At 32.8% G+C, this 20,675-nt stretch overlaps 1 protein-coding gene across 1 annotated transcript; it reads right to left on the reverse strand.

The window, feature by feature from the left end:
* Positions 1 to 5,782: 5,782 nt before the first annotated feature.
* On the reverse strand, positions 5,783 to 19,700 carry LOC114396704 (clathrin heavy chain 1-like). The gene is made up of 30 exons (XM_028358825.1): positions 19,487 to 19,700; positions 19,061 to 19,265; positions 18,738 to 18,826; positions 18,262 to 18,340; positions 17,958 to 18,085; positions 16,325 to 16,423; positions 16,111 to 16,219; positions 15,574 to 15,653; positions 15,258 to 15,485; positions 15,104 to 15,169; positions 14,470 to 14,586; positions 14,115 to 14,312; positions 13,223 to 13,339; positions 13,012 to 13,071; positions 12,653 to 12,739; positions 11,978 to 12,061; positions 11,759 to 11,893; positions 11,614 to 11,676; positions 11,434 to 11,538; positions 11,204 to 11,316; positions 10,842 to 11,094; positions 10,589 to 10,725; positions 10,237 to 10,515; positions 9,147 to 10,149; positions 8,413 to 8,898; positions 8,117 to 8,287; positions 7,145 to 7,330; positions 6,796 to 6,918; positions 6,521 to 6,631; positions 5,783 to 6,391 (listed from the first exon to the last, which is right to left on the reverse strand). The coding sequence occupies exons 1-30, from the start codon at positions 19,526 to 19,528 to the stop codon at positions 6,224 to 6,226; spliced, it is 5,121 nt and encodes a 1,706-aa protein (XP_028214626.1). The 5' UTR covers positions 19,529 to 19,700; the 3' UTR covers positions 5,783 to 6,223.
* Between the last annotated feature and the right edge of the window lie 975 nt (positions 19,701 to 20,675).

Raw genomic sequence — 20,675 nt, forward strand, 5'->3', positions numbered from 1 at the left:
TAATCTTACATTTTACTTGATTCTAGTAAAATTATCATTGTAATAATTTTCTAAGCGCAATGGCATGTTTTGGACTTAAATTAAATATAATTGATTAATCTAAAATAATCTTATAGCATAATTTAATTGATAATTAATCACTACAAAATCAAACATTAAGTATTTAATGAAAAAATATTTTTTAGTCTTTATACATTCAATCAAATGTGATCAATGCCTCTCTTTATTTTAAAAAAATGTGATGAATTTTTAGAGAAGAAAAACTAAATAAATATGTTTTGAATGTTTAAAGACAAAATTTATCAATATAAAAAAATATGAATTTAACAACATTTGATCAAAATTATAGGATTTAAAAACATATTTTTCTCATATTTCATGTTTTAATTTAAACATAATCCATAATCATGAAAATACTATTTAATAATAAAATATAAACATTGTTAATTATTATTAATAAAAGATAAAATTTTCTCTTATCACTTAAAGTTATTTTTGTTAAAAGATAGTATCATATATATATATATATATAGAACAAAGGAGTAAAATTAGAGGGAGGGACGTGGAAGAGAAAGAGAAAGATAAAAGGAGATACAGAAGAGAGAGAAGAATGAAAGGGAGACGTCATAATAAGATAGAGAGGAATTGAGAAATATAATTTATGTTGAAGTTGATTGTAAATGATTCGTGTTTGATACTTCAAAGTATGTTATACAGAAAAAGAGTTAAGTTGTTCATGAATATGATGTTCAAGTATATATCTATATGCGCTTGTGCACATGGTGTATATGTGGATGGGTAGGTGTCTTTGCCCACATATAAGTCATTGAAGAGATACAATTGTCAATGTTTCATGCATACATAGTGGTGGAGTATTATAGATTTGTAGTGAAGGGAGACCCATGCCCAAGTTTATGAAGAGCTACAAAGTGTCATTGTTTTAAGCGTATATGATGGTGTAGATGGTGTAGAGAAAAGACACTTTCGTCCAAGTTTATAAGCGATCGTAGATACCATCATTATCATAGAAGGATTTAAATTTAGTGTTTATAAAATAGAAAAAGATTTGTGTAAGGTTTAAGAAATAGAAGGACTATTATTGTGTATTGAGTTAAAACACTAATAAGGTTATTTATATTAAGTTGATAAAAAAAAGTTTTGAATTGAAATATAACATATTTATAAATAAAGAAACACATAACATAAAGGACATTAGAGTAATTTTTTTTATTAAAGTGACACATTTTTTTTGGGTTGATATTTTCTAACAAGATAACTAGTTTTCAGTAAATTAATAGTGAAATATAATATCTATAGTTATTTGTGATATCTACTTTTTCTTTCCATATTTTTTTAAAATCTTTTTATCCCTTAACTAACATTATAAACTACATCATTGTTATATTTTAACTGAAAATGAAAAAAAATCACTATTGTGTTCTGCAAATAAATAAATAAAAAACTTTTCCCCTTGTCATTATAGTGAGAATTGATGAGAAGACAAACATATATATATATATATAGAAGGATCAGTCAAATTACACTGATGTAACTTTAATAACTATTATATCATTTGATAACTTTCAACTGAATAATATTTTCTTAAAACTCACCATTAGATTGAAAGTTTCTTTCACATAGATCATATATGTAAAATTTCATATTTGTCTAAAATTATTTGTTATCTTGTTCATATAGATTAGAATCGATCAAATATAAACATTTCAAAATATACTAAAATATAAATAATTGATTACCTTCTTGTTATTGTTTACTTTTGACAAATTTTAACACAAACGATCTTGGTAATATTTAGATATAATTCAATGATGAATTAATAAAAATTACATTCTATATCAACTTATAAAAATAATATAATAGTTGTCAAAGTTATACTGTAATAATATGATCTCATATATATATATATATATATATATATATATATATATATATATATATATATATGTGTGTGTGTGTGTGTGTGTGTATATATATATAAGAGTGAGATGATTAAATTTGTACTGTATAATCAAACATAAACGATTAATATTTAATGTAATATGATTTTTTTTAAATGTCATATGACATTTTAACATCAAATCTTGACTGTTTATGTTTGGTTATACAATTCAAATTTAATCTTCTCACTCTTATAAAATATGCCTCTCTCCATGTATAAACTAGAAAATTGAATTAAAGTAAGATAGAAGAGTGATAAGTCCAAACTTAAACCTAACATGCTAGTTTTCCCATTACCGACGTGTTATAAAATTTACCATAAAAAAGGCAGAAATTAAGAGCCACTTAAAACTAATGAAAATGAAAGAGACCACTTTTTTGTGGTATGTTTTTTTGAGTGGGAGACATATGGGGAGTATTCTGTTTTAATTGCGGCTCATATCACACGAAACAAACATAAAGTGCGATAAGGGTTAGGAGGATTATCAGCACACAATTTGCAAAGTGTGGTGTTTTTTTCTTTGTTGAATTTACCATAAGTTCAAATTGGGCAAGCCTCATGTTAGGCAGGACAAGGTCACAAGAAGCATGCCTCATGGTCATGCCTACGCCGCAATAACACTTTTTGCTTTGGGCCAACAATTGCATATGGCAAATGGATAGGAAAATCCAATTAGTGAGTCTAATGTTGAGAGAAATTAAAAAAAAAAAAAGGAGTGGAGAAGGTTTGATGATACAATGGAATGCAAGATGAAATTGGGATTTTGATGTGTTTGGACCTTAGTACCTACAACTTCCATGATATTTTTGCCATGAATTAAGGTCGGTGTTACTTAATAACCCATCACTTCAGGTGCCAAACTTATCTACATGTAGAAAGATGTATAAAGACATCATCAAAGGATCAATTAATGCAAGTGCCAAGTGAAAATGAGTGTTACCATTGTCTTTCTAAAACGAGTGAGCGTTTAGATTGAATAATTTGTAAAAATTAAAATACACATCAGTTTGATTTTGACTGAAAAAAGCTATCTTTTTCATTAAATAGTTTGTATGATGGATGCATCAAGAGTGGCTCGTAAGCTTAAGAACAAATGTACTGTTATATTTGGCATTTGTTAAAATATGTATATAAGAGTTTAAATTAAAAGTTGTTTACTTACCTGCATATAGTGGAGAGTGGTTTTAAAAATGAGGGCTTGGATTTTAAAAAAAGTTTTTTTAAAAAATTATTTAAAAAAACATCTTATTTTCCCTTCTAAAAAATTAGTATAAAAAACAATAGAAAAAATATTTTGATGTTTTCATTATTTTTTTCTACAAATCTTTAAAACACATGTAAAAATAAATTTATTTTTTAAATTATTAATAAAAATAATAAAAATATGATTTCAAACTAAAGATAAATTTATGTAAAAAAAAAACAAAAGATAAATTTGAATATGGTTGCAAGATTATCCTCTTTCAAACCAATAAGTAACTGCTAGAGGAGAAATTTTTTTCCTAAGACTATGTTTGACAAAGAAATATAGGAAGAAGTGTGAAAATAAGACACCATCCAAAGTGAATTTGTTTGGTATATATGAAATTGGGTGGAAAGAGGTAGGTCTCATTCAAATTTATTTCCTATAATCAATTTTGCATGATGACATGACCAATTTTGCACAACATCATGCTATCAACGGACACCTACTTGTATCTCATATAGTTAGATGAACTCATATAGTTAGATGAACCTATAATATGTGTCTCTTGTTTCAACACAATTTTCACCATTCCCTTGAAACACACACATTGACCTTATTAATTGTTTCATACTGAAAACACACATATACACATCAATTGTCCTTTTAATTGGCACTCACTTACATCCCGCACCATTAGATGAACTTATAATCTGTGCGTCTCTTGTTTTGACATAATTGATATTATTCTCTAATAATACACTCACCCACCAACCTCATTAATTATTTTTCTATTTGAGACTGTCTCATCTTTGTCTACTTATTTATCTTCATTATTCAAACGCTTCTAAATCCACTTCATTTCTTATTTCCATTCACTTATTTCTCATTTTCCTATTTCTCACATTATTTTCCTCCTACCAAAAGGATCGTGAGTATAGAAAAACTTCTCGCAGTGCAAAACGGTTTGCAAAGTTGATATTTGACTACATTCTCCTCTTTCTCATTGGCGATGAAGTTGAAATAATCACTTAAACCTATGCAAACAATGACCAGAAAAAAACTTATGCTGATTCAAAAAAATAAAAAACAACACCCACTCAAGGTAAAAACATTGAGCCAGATGGTAAGTGATATCCTTATGTACAGCATATTTTTCAAGACTGTTCGATTTTTTTTAGGGGGTTAGTGTCAGTGAATCATTTACCTGCGTTGTGGCTTGGGTTGCCAATTCAATAAAGTTTACCCAATTGGCTAATTCTAAAAAATGTGAACTTTGTCTTTAGAAGCAAGCTAACCAAATTTGAATTTACACAAATTACTGCATTTGAGATTTTCATGTTACATGTTATAAACTCATATAATTTATTCTTGATACGAACATAACAGAACAAATACCACACTGTATTAGAAGTGAAATATTATTTTAATGCTTTTATCCTTTTTCTTAAAAAATAGTTTAACCATTACTGCAGTTCGACGGTCCTTTCTGTTGAACTTTCAAGCCTCTTTCCCAGCTTTGCGGAGAAAAGAATTATGGTAATTAAATCAAATGTTACGATAATTGCAATGAATTTGTAGATTCATTTTTTTATTAAGCTGAGTCTCCAAAGGTGGTTGGGCCCACTTGAGGAGATGAAGCTGAGTGTTGATCCAAGAAAAAGGTGAGGGATCTGAAATAGTTACAAGAGCACTCTAACACTCTAGTTAGTATGTGAACCGACAAAATAAAAATATATTGCCAAACTTTTACAGGACTCTGTTGTAGGTGAGTCACAACCAAGTTAGTCAAGTACCATCATGAGATAATCCCTAAAAATATGAATATTTTAACATTGTTAAATGTGAATAACGTGAACGTAGGAAACTTCCTAATTTGGGCGTGTGTAACAAGACAGACCTTGATTATTTGAACCTTGGATCCAACCATGACATTGGACCCTTTTGAACCTCGTTGGTGTTTTGGGTAGGGTAAATTGAACCTGGGTTATTTGATCCAAAAAAAATTATTTTTATAGCGATAAAATCTTCAGCATCCTATGAAACTTTCTAGTTTCTATATATTTTAGATTATTTGTAATGAAAAACAACTTTCTCTTCAAAAAGGTACATGCTATCTTAAAATAATGGTAACTTTTTGTCAAGAAAAATGTTATTTTTAAAACTGCTTTCTAACAAGTTTACTTGTGTTAAAAGGGGTGATCTAATTGTCCCCAGGTAAAAATGAAGTTAAATAACTCCATCCTAGATAACCCAATAAAATTATATAGAATTTTGTGAGTAAAAAATCGTACAATTTTATTGGACGACATAGGATGAGATTGTTTAATCTCATTTTTAGTTTTAGACAAATTCGTGTTAAAAAAAGGAAAAAACATTTTCCGCAAAAGAGTCAATTCATTTTACACAAACAGTTTTGTTTTCTAATCATGAAGCAGTCAATTCATACTTATCGGGTGAAAATCATCAAAGTAATGAGCACGGTACGATTCAAACACGACCCCGCCTTTCAAAGTTTTTGAAAAAGAGGCTTGGCTATTCGCACCACTCTTTTACTCTTTGCATCTCACAAATTTCAATTCTCCAAATAAAAATGGATATTCAGAATAAGTTAACCAAACTTATCAGTGAAAGGAAAAAGGGAAACTAGCCTGCTACATAAAGAGACCATTTCTAATAGTTGATGAATATTTTTATACACCAAATTAACCGAACAAAATTTGTGTTAAATCCTAATCAGAATACATTTACATGACTACATAACTAAGAAAACAATTATAGGAGAGAAAGAATCAACTATACATCAACAACCGAACTAAAGCCTCTGAAGATTCAATCATCTCACAGAATTGATCAGACAACCCAATCTATTCAGCAATTGACAAAAGAAATAAGAACCTAAAAACTTTCCATGCAAAAAAGCCACAGTCGTCAGAAGGCTAAGGTAGATGCTTACATTCATCATGTTAAATTCCTTAAAGCTGAGGAACTCATCTTCAATGCTTGTGGATTCAAAACAATGTACCTAGCTTCTCCGATAAAATTTATAGCAAAATTTTCTCCTGTCTTGAATGGAGAGATCAGTAGGAGCCGCTGCTGCCGCCCATTGGAGGCATTCCAAAAGGTGGCATCGGAGGCATCCCCATACCACCCATAGGGGGTGTTGTCAGTGGAGAATAGCCTCCTCCACCCATACCTGGCATTGGTGGTGCAGGCAAAGCAAGTGGTAGTAACTGGGCATACATATTCTGGAGATAATTGAAACTAGTATTAATTTGATAGCCAAATATAAGATAAAATATGTACCCAAAAGAAAAAGGATATTATCTGACTTCATAATGGAAAGCATTTGATATTGGGGGAGGGGGGGAGAGTACCTGCTGAGCAATAACATCCTTCTCTTCCTTCTCTTTAGCTTTCTCCTCTTTCTGTGCTTCAATTTTGTCCTTGATAAGCTCATCAACTTTACCAGTATACTCTCGAATAAACTAGGGGGGAAATATTAAAAAATGGTTATCAATAAAAGGAAGAAAAATCATCCAGTAATACATATAGCGAAAGAAACCCCTCGTGTCATTCCTGTTTAGTCTCTTTTCCTTGGGCTTTTAGCCCCATTTCACATAAAAAAAAGAAACCCCAGGGGAAAATATACCTGTAAGAGGTATGGGAAAGCAAAATCAATCATATTGTTCATCCAAGCTAGCTCAAGAGCAACATCTGGCCGTATTATATCATAACAGACGAAGAGGCAAGATGCAAAACATTCCTTCTTCCCCTGGAAAGATACAAGGAATAATATGAACATAACTAATTAACTACTTCGTTAAAATTAAAAATTAAGACCAACGAAGCACAAAGAAAACAAAGGTGAGGTGAAGGAATGAATTTATGAAAGCTATTTAATTTGTAGCAGAGGTCAAATCGCACAGTGGGACCTGGCAAGGTTTTGAGATATGAATAGAAGAGTTTGATATTTCAAGGAAGGGAATAAGAAAATAGACCTGCTCAATAAAGTAAACAAGCAAATCCTCTGAGAGTTCACGGTCACCAGATTGAGAGCAAGTTTCCATACAGTCCTTGTAAAGATTGTCTTTTTTTGACAAAGCAATGGACTGCTTCCATCTTCCAGCTTTCTTGTAAATATAAGCAGCGACACGCCTCATCTCAAGAAGCTCATGCTTCTCAATCTGCAAATACACATTGTTAAAGCCAAAACCAATAGTCAAACTTTAAGGCTATGCTTGGTTTAACAAAATGATTTCTGACTTCACTTTTAATTACAAAAATGTAACCATGTTTCCATATCAAAGATTTGTATAGGAAACAATAAAACTTGTGATTTCACAGTTTTCTGTTTTAATTACAAAAAAATATGTTTTCACTGTTATAGAAACTTTTGAAATCAGGAAACAAAAAATGAAAATAAAGTGACATTTTTTGTAATTAAATGTAAAAATAGAAAAGAAAGGAAAAAAAAAACATTTCTTCAAATCGAATGACCAAGGGGTGTTTGGTTTGGTTGTTTTGTGTTTTCATTTTCACTGAAAACAGAAAATGGTGATGAAAATGTGTTTGGTTGGATTTCTAAAAACATTTTCAGTGAAAATAAAAATAGGAAATAACCAGAAAATGAAAACAATAAATTCTCGTTTTCAGTTGAGAACAAAAACCTCATTTCGGGTAAAATGAAATTGCGGTGGCAATGAATGTAATTTTAAGCAAATCTAAAAATACAAAAAGACAAAAAGTCAATATATCATAAATTTTCAGTATTTTTATTTCATGAAAACAGAAAACAAGAAGTCAAACCAAACATGTTTTCAGAATTTTAATATTTTGAAAATGAAAACAGTTTTCAGAAAATGAAAACAGGAAATGAAAACAGAAAATGAAAATGCAAACCAAACACACCCAAATGTCTCGGTAAGATTCAGATTTCAATTTTAGCAATTTGAAAGATAAGGAAGATTCACCTTCTGTGCAAGACCTATCTGATCGAAGTTGTCATGCAGATCTATTGATTCATGAAGTCTATCATAGTCCTCCTCCTCAACATAAATTTCATTCAAAGCTTCATTAACAGCAGACACATTATTGCTTTGAACTGCAATCAAGTACGGCTTAACCAATCGAATGTGACCAGCCTAAAAACCATAAAAAATCAAGCAACAAATAAGAATATTGCATAAAATATTTTCGAACGGTTATTAACCTCACCAAAATAAGATTAAGACTTAACACATTAGAAAACAGACTGAGACATACAGACCTTCCGCATTATATCCACAACACGGGTGTGGTCCACACGTAGGGCAAGTACATTAAGAAGATCATTTAAAATATCAGGATGTTCTTGCAAGTAGAAGTGAACAGCCTTATAGTAGAGCTCCACACTTGCAACCTTAACTATAATATCTTTGAATTGCATGTGGTCCCATGCTTCAGGAGAGTGATTCATTACAGTGGTTGCAGCATTATCAAACTCATCATATTGGATGTATAAGTATGTAAGTTCCATCCAATGCTGCTGCTCATCACAGGCTCGAATAAGCTTGGGAATGTTAAGCCGAGTTGAGAATAACTTAATGTGCTCCATTAACTTCTCAGGACGATATCTTGCATAAAGAACTCCCAACTCAGTAAAGATACCCATATGGGCACGCTCCAGTCCAAGTCCACTCTCCATTAGAGATATCAGTTCATTAAAGCATCCTCTGTTCTGGTAAAACTCACTAACCTCTTCCAAATCATCCACCTTCATAATAATAAAGAGAATTAGTAATCAAACAACAGAAAATAACAAACTAATCAACTGTCTATCTGCCACTTGTTGCCAATGTTCTACATTTCCCAATTTTCATAACACAACTCATTAACTTGCACATAAAGATTTGCAATATGATTAGTAAATTTCTATATTGAAAATTTGAGTGAGGCAGGGGTAACTGGGATTATCAGGATAAAAATGAAAAATGATAAAATATTCTAGAAAAAGAATGCCACCTGAATGATGACATTGAGACCACAAATCTGAGCCAATCGGAATTCCTCAGCATCAACACAAGCAAAACAAACTTCCTTCCATGTTTTTGAACTGTTTGCTTTCCTAGCAGCATCAACAGCACCTTGGAATTGTTTAAGCTTCACCAATGTCACTGCTAACTTAGCCCAGTTTGAAATAAAAGCAAATATAATTTTTGCAGCCTCATAGAGAGCCTCATCATACAAACGGTCTCCAACATTTGGTAAATTAGCAACATTTGGCATCAATATAAACTCTTCAATTTCTCCAAGCCTGTCAATCTTTGCATATGCATATATGAGCTCACTGTCCACCTTGGGCTCTTTGGTATTCTGCCTAACCATAAGAAGGTACCTTACTAGGTCATGGTATACTTCTGCATCTTCAGAAGCTTTTATAACCTCTAAGAAGTGAGTGGAATCATCTGCACGGATGAATGACTCAATTGCATCACTTACTAAGCCTTCTCTTAGTTGTGCCTTAGCCACTTGGCTCCAGACAGCATCTTCTTCAACCCGGAATGCAAACTCCACAGCTCGATCAATGGTCCGAAGGTTATCTAGTAGGACATTAACAGCTTGAACATTCAAATTAAATTTTTTGAAAATGGCAAAAGCTTCTTCATATAGGTTTGCTTCTACTGCCACCTCCCCAACAGCAGGGCCATCAAAGTTGTCCAGCCTATTAATGTAATCCATGACTCTTGAGGGATCTGCCTTGATTGCAGTGAGGATCAACAAATTTTGTAGATTAAAGTTTCCGCTGAAAGCAGAATTTTGTAGCACAATCTTTTCAAGAAGCTCAATCAACTCATGGGGAAGATCAGCAGTCATAAAAGCTTTCACTGCAGCGGAAACTTGATCAGGACTCTGGCTTTCAGGCAAAGCAGTGGACACCACTTGATCAATCAACTGTCTTCTAAACTCATTCTCGGGATTAAGAACTTTCTCCCAGAGGTCAGCATTCATACGTTCCACAACATATCTGATACAAACAAAAAGAAATAACATGAGTGTCCCAAACTAACATGATGAAATACAATGGCACCTTAATGAAGGATAGTACACACACCTGGCTTGGAGTTTGAACAAGGAATTTTTATTGGAAACATTAACAAGCTCATCATCACATTGCCCCCTTCGGTAAGCAATAACAGCAAGTGTAGGATCCCGCTTCTCACAATATTTACCAACAACACGAGAATCATAATATGGGTTGGTTGTAAGAAAATGCTCAGGATTGTTATTACTGTCAATGATAATTTTACCCAGAGCATTATGCACATGCACATCCTGGCTTCCCTCACTTACAAGATGCTCCAAAAACTGAGTAAGCAAGCGGAGACGATTTCTGCGCATAGAAAGTGAAATGAGAAAAAATAATATGGTAATTTGGGGATGCAGGGTGGAAAAAACTTGCACACCTCTTCTCACATTCTTCAACTAAAGGCTCAACTGGAAGAAGAGAACGAACTGAAAGAATAAGACCTTTAATGAAATCCTCAGGGCATTCATCATCTAACAACTGTCCTACAACTAGAGGAGCATTTCCTGGATTCACCTAAAGCAAGAAGGATAACATAAGAAATTCATGTTTGATATCAGCCTGGAAAGATTTAAAATACACTCCTATATTGAGAATCATAAAAATTAAATACCACCCGTCACAACAAATACCTTTTGAACATATCCCTCAATATAACGCAGCATGTTGCTGGTGTAGAGATAATGGGTGAGATCTGGAACAAAACCAAAACGATCACACACGTTTATTAATGGCCGTGCATCTGGAAGCTTGGTCTCCATTAGAAAGTTCTTCGTCTTCTCAGCATCATAAAAGTTTGATTCCCGAGTAACACGCTCCACCTCCTTAATTTGTCCAGTTTTAGCAGCTGCTTCGATATACTTGAAGTGAATATCAGGATCCTCGCTGTACAAGACAGAATAAAAAGCCAAAATTAAAAAAGTAAATAGAAAACTAGAAAAGCAATAGTTTGTGTGGAGAACTGATGTCATGTACATTGTTTCTTAAGAAATACCTAGAGCTCAAATATGCACCCAAGAAAAAGTATAGTCCTTCATAGGACTTGAATTGCTCAAAGAGTTTAATGCATGCATCTACACCGAGCTGTTCACAATATTCCTTGGCAGTCTGCAAATAATGTACTAGTAAGATTCTTTTATAGAAATTATAAAAAAACCCAAAAAAATATAATTGTAAAAAATATCATGGAAACATTATACCGACTACCAAGCCCTAATACAGTACCTGCACAATTATTTGAAGGTTGCCCCTAAGGTTGACCAGTAAAAGATCTTTCATGCACTCTAGCGCCCATTCTTTTGAAAGAGTTCCAAAGAACTCAACTAGAGCCTGAAAATCATTTCATGATAAGAATAAATAAAAAAAATTTAGATAGATCCAGTCACTTTAGCACTTGATTCAAACCTGTGGTTCGATGGCATGTGTATTCACAATGACACGTTTGATGTCAGGCAATTCGGAATAATGCTGCATAAGCAACACACAAGAAGGTTCAAGAAATTATTCTGACAAGAAATTACAGTCAGTCATAAGAATAAAAGCAAAGAACCTGAAGAGCCCGAATGAAAAGGCCAGCCTTTTCACAAAGCTGAGCAATCCGTGGACGGTCATAATGACTAAACATGCCATTGGCCAATATAGCATCAGCAACATTTGGAAAGGTCACAAGATTAATTTCCAGTACCTAAAAATAGTAAATATTAAAAAAAAAACTATATAACACCAATTGTTTCATGGATACAGATTAAAGCAAAGAAAATAAAAGAACCTTTGTTTGAAGATATCCATGTTCTGGTAGGTTTGACTTCAGCACATCCAATAAAAAGGCAGTTGCCTCGCGGATTAAATTCCTCTAAAAAGCCAAAGAAACATATAAACAAAAATAAGGGTAAACAATTCCAGCACCTAAATAAATTTGAAACATAAGGGAATAATTGGTTCTAATTTTAATAAATTGTCCCCAATTATCAAAATTAAAGGAATAATAAACCAATATCTTAGCCTAAGATAGTTATAAAAAAACACTAACCCAAGTTTTAAGAAACTGAAGACCTGGTTTAATATAGATTCTTATATTCAATTTTCAACTAAGTGGAAGACAAGTTTTAAGAAAGAGAAGGCCTGGTTTAATATAGATTGTCATTTCCAATTTTGAACTAAGTAGAAGATAAAGTTACTCCATTCTCGAGCATTTTTTCATTCTTTCATTTAAAACATTACAGTTACACTAATGGTTTTTCAAAAACAACAAAGTAGAACAGGCTCAAGTAATCAAGCAATAATGCTTCTTCTATAAAGGAAAATGAAAAATGCAACAGAGGGAGGGGGATTGTGTATGACTATATGTGATACTTCAATCTTTAAATGGTGGATCGAAATATTAAAGATAGGAGAGCAAAATGAACCCAACATCATTAAAGCAATAGAATAGAACAAGATAAACCTGAAGAAAGAGATCAGTTATTGTGTTGTAGTCAACAGGGCAACCCCCCTCCATTTGAGACATCATCAGAGCAAAATTTACAGCACCCTGCAATGAAACAAGTTCTAAATAAACAAATAAAAGAGTAAACTAGCAAGATAATTGATATTGTATAAAGGTAACTAGGCTAGCATCATAAACAATATAGAACCATCACCATTAGGATGCATTTAATTCAACTGTCGGTCTGTCATTCATGACTGCTATTATTTTATGCAGGTTAAAATATGATTAGAACAGAAACAAGTGTACCATAAAAGAATTTCATAGAAGGTAAGGCATAAGCATTTCCAATTTTATTTCTAAAAGAAACCACTAACCTGGGCATCTGCCCGTAATATTGTTTGCAGAAGGAACATGTAATCAGGCGTGTATCCAACCTTCAGCAAATAAAAGGGAAAAAATACATTTAACATCTACTATAAAACAAAAAATGATTAGATTATGTAATGAGACCAAAATATAACTCATAGTACCACTATTTTTATTGTTCTATAAAATAAAAGCCTAATAAAAAAATTGTTTCATTACCTGCTTTGAGTATATCAGAATCTTGTCAAATTCCCTCCTCTCAGCAAATGCTGCAACAACTTTCGGTGTGGCTCTGGCTTTGATAAATATTTTCAATGCGAGGTCATTATCCACTGTCTGCGTTATATGCATGTCTCTCATAAAGATCAGCAAAATAAAAATAAAGCAAACTGAAAAGACATTGAATTCCCTTGAAGGAAATAAAAAATGGCAGTAACATAAATATCCGTTTGTGGATAAACAGCTTAAGAAGGACTTGATGGAGCTAATTAAATACGCTCTACTGTTATGTCATAACTGTGGTCCAACTAAATAAGTTTAATGGAATTTGAATATACATTTCAAGTTTTCAACAGATAACAAGTTCTTATAAAGGATGGAATTTGATCCTTTTTTATGGTTAAATTAAATCAGTCAATACCTATTGCAAAGACAATTACCTTAAGCTGTATTCAGCTTTCACGGAGGCTTATTTTCATAATAAGTTTCAATTTATAGCTTGCAAAAACAAGCCAAAACAGATTATATAGGTGTTTCAAAACTCAAAAGTTAATTTAATAAGCTCATCCAAATTCCAAACAGTGCCCAGAGTTTGAAAATAATATTAGTATCCTCAAAGTGAACTAAAGAAGCAACCAGAAGAGCGAGAAAGATGGAGACTATTACAGTTTATGTTATGTGACAGATTATCCATTCAATTATAAAAAGAACGGTTGCTTTTTGTAACTTCATAATAATTAGTTTCAAATTTATATGAATGGTAATCAGACTTTTCAATAAGCAAAGAAACATGGATCACAGGAAATAACTTGTGTTCTCACCCTAACCATGTGTTTGTGTGTACTCAAATGATAAAGTGATAGAGAGAATCAATTTAAGTTTCTATCACAACCTTCACAAGGTCACCAAGCTCCTCACTGCATTCAAGTTTGTCCTCTGCTAGCCAATTTTCCAAAAGATTCTTTTTGTTTTGATTTACCACAAGCCGTGACAGTTCCAATGACTCATAAGAATTGAGTTTTCCCCTGGTTAACAGAGTACCAAAGTACTGCAACAGTGGTGGCGTCTGCCCAGCTTGCACAGGTACACTCTGAAAAGAAAATAAAGAAATAGATGAAAAAAAAGCATATTGAACTCCCATATAAATCGCCACAATTAATAAACACCATACAACTGAGAGAAAACACTTAACAGGAACAAGAAGCACCGGCATGTACAACAGAGAAAATCTAAACACAAAAGTGTACCTGAAATTTAGCAACAGTGTCAGGAGTTCGAAGAATTCCTCGTGGAGATTCTGCAGCGAGCTCCGCAGCCTCCTTATACTTGGTCTGAGAAAATAATTCTTGAAACCGCTTGACAACCTGAGAAAAAGGCAGATACATGACAATCACTGAAGGTAAATTATAAAACCAATAGAAAAACAAACAACAAGAAAGGCATGCTTCCCATTTCCACTTTATCAAATCAACTAGGAAGAAAAAAAAGTTCATAAAAATAAATTATATGTTAATACAATTAAATTTTTCAGTTTAAATAAAAATCAGGTACCTTGAACTTAAAGCAGTAAAGTGACCTTTCTAGTGCTCAACATAAAAAACTACACCACAAACACAAATAATATATTGCTTATAATTCTCTTGCACTTTTATGCCAGTTACCTTGCTGATAATTGTTCTAGATCACACTCCTGGAATGCTATTCAGAAAAATATTATATATCAAGGCAAAAAGCATCCCCAGAAAATTGAAAAATATTCTAGCTCTCATAAAACATTCATTCAACTCAATAAAATCAGAAAGTCTCAAAAGTCAATATGAATGTGTAAAGTTTGGCAACATTGATAACAGCACAATATTAACCAAATGTAACTCATGTTACCAATTCTTCTGCACCAGGGAGGTTTCCTCTTTTAGCCAGATTAACAGCAAGTTCCAAATTATTTAGCTGCAAAAGTTTCAGAAACATTTAGTAGGTTCCAAAGAAATTATTCCCATAATTCCGTTACAAAAAAACATACACATATATAAATTACCTGGCCACTAACAAAAGGTACAATGGCTGCCTCATTTATAGTAGCAAGCAACACCTGGCCACGTCTATTGATGGCATAAAATCCCCCTACCGAAAGTGCTTCTGTGGTCAAAAATATAGGATCGGAACTGATTCGGTTTCTATAAACTGCAGTTGAAGTCTCCAGATCATAGACAAATAACAGCCCAAGCTTTGTGATGACATAAATCAATCCATATTTATTTGAAATCTGCACAACAGAGCATAATAAATATTTTACAAGATGTCTATCAAGAGTGGAGAAAATATTAATTGATCATTTAAGTTCACACTTATACCTGCATTGACACAGGAAAGTCATCAGCAAAGTCTGGAGGGAAGAACAGATCTGCTTGTTTCTTAGTAAATGATGGTTTGCCTAACAACAAATGCCACAATATCCAGATGGTATCAAGAAGTATGCGTTTCTAAGGGAAAAAAACATTTACTTAATATGCCTCATTTTAAAATGATTCACTTGTTTAAAGCATCAAAAGAAAAGAACAAACCAACTATAAATTAAGCAAAAAAAAGAGAAGCCTAAACTCAGAATGCATATGAAGTAGTTAAATATAATACCAATAAAAGACACTCACTCAATCATAGCTTTCAATTATATCTTTTTGAGATAGTTTAGTCCAAAGTATTTTTAGGTTTTACTCCATTTGAAGAGGGTAGTTAACAGTGTCCAATGTTAATGATCTCTGGCACTTCATATCACAAGTGATGGCATAAAAGATTACATAGGTTAACATTGTTCATATCAATCCGTAGGAATGCCTCAACAGGTTGATAATAGATAGATAGTCTATACAATGATCTAGCCATGCTTATACCTGGCTGGGCACCAAGTTCAATGACATGCATCTTTGATGTAACCTGTCCAGCATTCAAACTCTTTGATGCAAAACAAATAAGAGTAGATTCCTTATCATTCCCAGCCACCTACATGTCGCATAAATTAAAAATATCAAACACCATTGAATTAGAAGCAAAACTAAAATAACATTTAATATCCAAATAAATGAATCACAAAGGAGACAAAGTTACTCTAAATGTAGCAAACGAGGCAGCATGTGCTTCAAGAGCCTGACTACGTTGCTGATCCACAGAGAAGAGTTGCATGTTTCCTTTTACTAGTTGTGGTCTCTACAACAAACAAGATGAGATAAAATTATTCTTACACATTAATAAGCTCACAAGGTTTAATGTTCAGAAATTTAAATCACATAAAAATGTAAGCTTCGGGGAATTATAATTTTCAAAATATGTGCAATTTGTAACTATAAAATATAAGTAGATAATTCATTAATTAATATCAACAATTCTATTAATAAGATACATGAACTAGTTTAAGGAGGATAACAATTCTTCTTAAGATAGAAACAGGAAACCCATTAGCTTAAAAAGAAAAAGTATACATAACATTTTTGTAGTTAGTACCCATAGTAAAGAAAATCCTTTTAATATTAAAAAACTGAGAACTGGAAAAATACAAGGTTGAGCAAAAATAATACCAAAATAAAAGCTTGGGAGAATATAGATACAAACCATCAAGTGAATAATTAGAAATGGGTCAGTATATTTACTTCGTAAGAAAAACTTGAATATCTTAATTTTATACGTTGGAAAGCCACCATAATTGTGGTTACCCCTAAACCACCTTAACCACGGTCACCCCTAACCCTAACCTGCCTTAATTGCGGCCTCTTTGGGTAGTCTTCATTGCAGCCTCCAGAACTTGCATTGTGCAAGGTGCGAAAGGGGGTGTTTAGTCCGACATCACTAGAGATATGACCTAAGTAGTGCTTGCAAAGCTCGAGCAGTCCTCATCTTACAAGCTGATTTTGTGAGGTTGAGTTAAGCACTAAAGCCCAACACTCAAATTCTAAGAAGTACTAGAGTCTATCCTAGACTCATTGTTGGGTCATCCACATTTTCCATCCTCTAGGCCCATAGCCCTAGGCACAAGGGGGCATGTTATTGACTAGTAAGAAAAGAACAGAAAATAGGAGAGAAAACTCTTCTCCAAGGGTTTCCCTTTCACAAAGGATTTCTCCTTTCACAAAGAGCTAATGCTCAATCTACAAATGATAAGATCTCACTCTCTCGTATTCTTCTTCCTCTATTTATATCTAATAAACCCCTCTAACTAACTCTTCCTTCTCCTTATATCCTAACATATATATATATATATATATATATATATATATATATATAATTCATAAAATTACAAAAGGAAACAATAATTAACTCAGTGCTTTGACATGTAACTCATGAAGTATAAGCTAATTCATAGATTTTCATCAGCATAAATTCATAACAAGCTTGTGATCTATACTACATTTTGGTAAAAGATCAGATAGGAACTGCCTACTCTTGTAACAACACATAACCATCAAAAGGAGATTTTCAGTGCGTAACTTCTTAAGGCGAGAGAGAGGAATGGGGTGGTTTGTTAGAGCACCCCATAATTTGCCAAACAACTCTAACAAGGTGAACAAGTAAAGATAGCACCTATAGTATTTCAAGAGATGATGTCAATGTCATTCTTAGAAAAAATGGCCACAATGAACCCCATAAGATTGCCAGAAATTTGCAGCCTATTAATATGCTGATAGGAAAAGTTTCTAACACCTAAAAATTAATGCCCGAAAATCATTAAAAGAAAGAAACTGCATACCTCTGCTGAACCAGGAGCAATTCCAATCAAAACCAACCACTTTTCATTAGGATCACAACGATAATTAATTATTTGGTTATTAGCCAGATTAGCTGTTCGATCAAACATCTTCATTGGTTCACCATCGCCTAAAGATATGAGAAATGGTAAAGATATTAAATACACAAGCCTAAAGTGTTCCAGTGCATAGTATGAAGTTGGAGTATAAAATGTTCAAATGTAAAATTTAGATAGCAAATAGAATTCCATAAGAGAACAGGAAATTAAAACATATGTTTAGTAATGGAAAATCATAAAAACTCACCTTCAACTGACCAATGATATACAGACGTCTGAGTGACAATTCCCAGTGTATTTGGAGTTATCCACTTCCAAAAGACAACCTAAAGGAAATGGAACATCAAACACAATATAATCAATAATCACGTATTCAATCCAACACATTATCTTACAAAAAGATATTTACAAGGTAAGATCCAAGGATTTAAATTGCAAACCGCATCATGCAATGCAGCCACAACATCTTGGCCGTGGTGGCTGCCATAACCACATAAAGTCATGATTGCTACAACCAGGTAAAGTCATAACTCGTGATTGTGGATCAGATCCAATTGACCGCAGTTGGCCATTTGGCCTGCATCAACCTACAACGTTGCCACTTGTGGATCAGGTCCAATTGACCGAAATTGGCCATTTGGCCTGCATCAACCCGCAACGTTGCCACAGTAGTAATTTAAAACCTTGATCATATCTAATTCTAAATCATGGACAAATTCACACCTGTTCTTTCATCTGATGCGATTTCATCTTTGCTTTCGTTTCAATGTTAAAAACTTGCAAATGATCCTGAGTGGTTCCCGGCACTTGGGCTGCATATAGAACCTCATATTCATGAAACATACAAAACACACACATATTTACACAAGCTGCAGTCATCCAAATCATTAACTATCACAATGACGTGAACCACATTGATCATTCACCAAAATCAAATGTGTACACACAACTTGTGGATTTCGATTCTTCCCATAATCACGAAATCAGATAACAGACATAAGATGCAATTGGGAGCTACCAACACGAATCAGAGCCTCCAACGTTACCTTTGAGAGCAAGAATTCTAGAATTGGGGTTCATCAAAGCCGAATCGGCAGTTATGGGCCGTCTCAAAGGCTGCATTGGCATGCTCATGTCAATGATGACAACACTGTTCTGAGGTCCAGTTTCCCTGACACAAATGTACTTATCCGATTCCATTGTCACATGAGTAAATGTAATGAATTGCTGGTTGATTCCAACGCTTCCCAGCTGCAAAAGAACGCCGAATCTCACATAAAAAAAATAGAAACACAAAAAAAATGTGGAAACTTCACAATGGGGTCACTGTAATGAAATGGTGACAATGCTGTGTATGGTATTGGGATCTGAAAAAAGACAACCCCATTTTCTGAAAATGGAAAAAGCTTTGATTTTTGGAATGGAAATGGGAAATTGAGAAAAGGGTAGGAATGGGAAACAGAGAAACTAACCGTTAAGGTCTCTTTCATGGTGATAGGGGCGTTCGCAGCCATTGCGCATGAACCAGAGCTTCAGAGAGAGAGAGAGAGAGGTTTTCTAGAAAGAGAATGTTGAAGCTTAGAGGAGGAAATTTGTTACGCTGCGTGTGCGAGATCTGATGCAGCGAAGCCAAAGAGAGAGGGAGGAAGAAGAGGGAAGAGAGTGACGGATGAACAGAACAGAAGAAACTGGGAGGGTATAATGGGAAATTCATATCAAACCCAGTCTGTTATAAAAGCTTGGGCCTAGAAATTTCTGAGCTTGGGCTGGTCATTTATGTAGCAATATTGTTATTTTCACCTCTATTATATTAAGTTCACACCCTGCTTTATTTTTTATTGAATTAATTATTAATTTGGCCCCCAAATTATTTTAAATTGTTCAATTTGGTTTCCATATTTTTAAAAGTTTCAATTTGATCTCTTAAAAATAAATCAATTTGATTCCTAATTTTTTAAAAGGTACAATTTAGTCCTCAAATTTTTAAAAATGAATCTATTTGGTCACTAAATTTTTAAGAACTTGAAGATCAAATTGAACCATTTAAAATAATTTGATGACTAAATTGATTCATTTTTAAGAATTTGAGGATCAAATTGAAACTTTCAAAAAAATTAGGACCAAACTGATTCATTTTTAAGAACTTGAAGACCAATTGAACATTTTAAAAATTTAGTGATCAAATTGAAAATTTTAAAATAATTTAGAGATCAAATTAATAATCAAAACTTTTTTATTTCACCCCTACCTTCTATTCACTTCTCTCCCATCATTTCTCCTTCATTAAAGTCAAAGAGTAATTGTGCACAACTTCAACAAAAAAACACAAATACCTAGAGAATTTCATAAGTTAATATTGGGGGGGATGATAAAATGTTTTATAGGAATTCAAAAAAGATGTATAAAAAGAATTATTTTCTCTGTCTCGAATTATAAGATCATTTCAACTAATTTATGTTTTTTAAGAATACTAGTTAATTGCATTAAATTTGTTAATTATTTATACTATTATTTCAAAATTATCATTTTTTTATCTTTCTATCCACTTAATGTTTCTCATTAGTTTTTAGAGAGAGAAAAATTAATGTTTTGATAAGTAAGGATATTTAGAAAGAAAAAAATAATGCATCTAAGAATTAGAAAATGGTCTTATAAATTGGA

The sequence above is a fragment of the Glycine soja genome, chromosome 2, assembly GCF_004193775.1.
Source record: "Glycine soja cultivar W05 chromosome 2, ASM419377v2, whole genome shotgun sequence".
Taxonomy (NCBI): Eukaryota; Viridiplantae; Streptophyta; class Magnoliopsida; order Fabales; family Fabaceae; genus Glycine; species Glycine soja.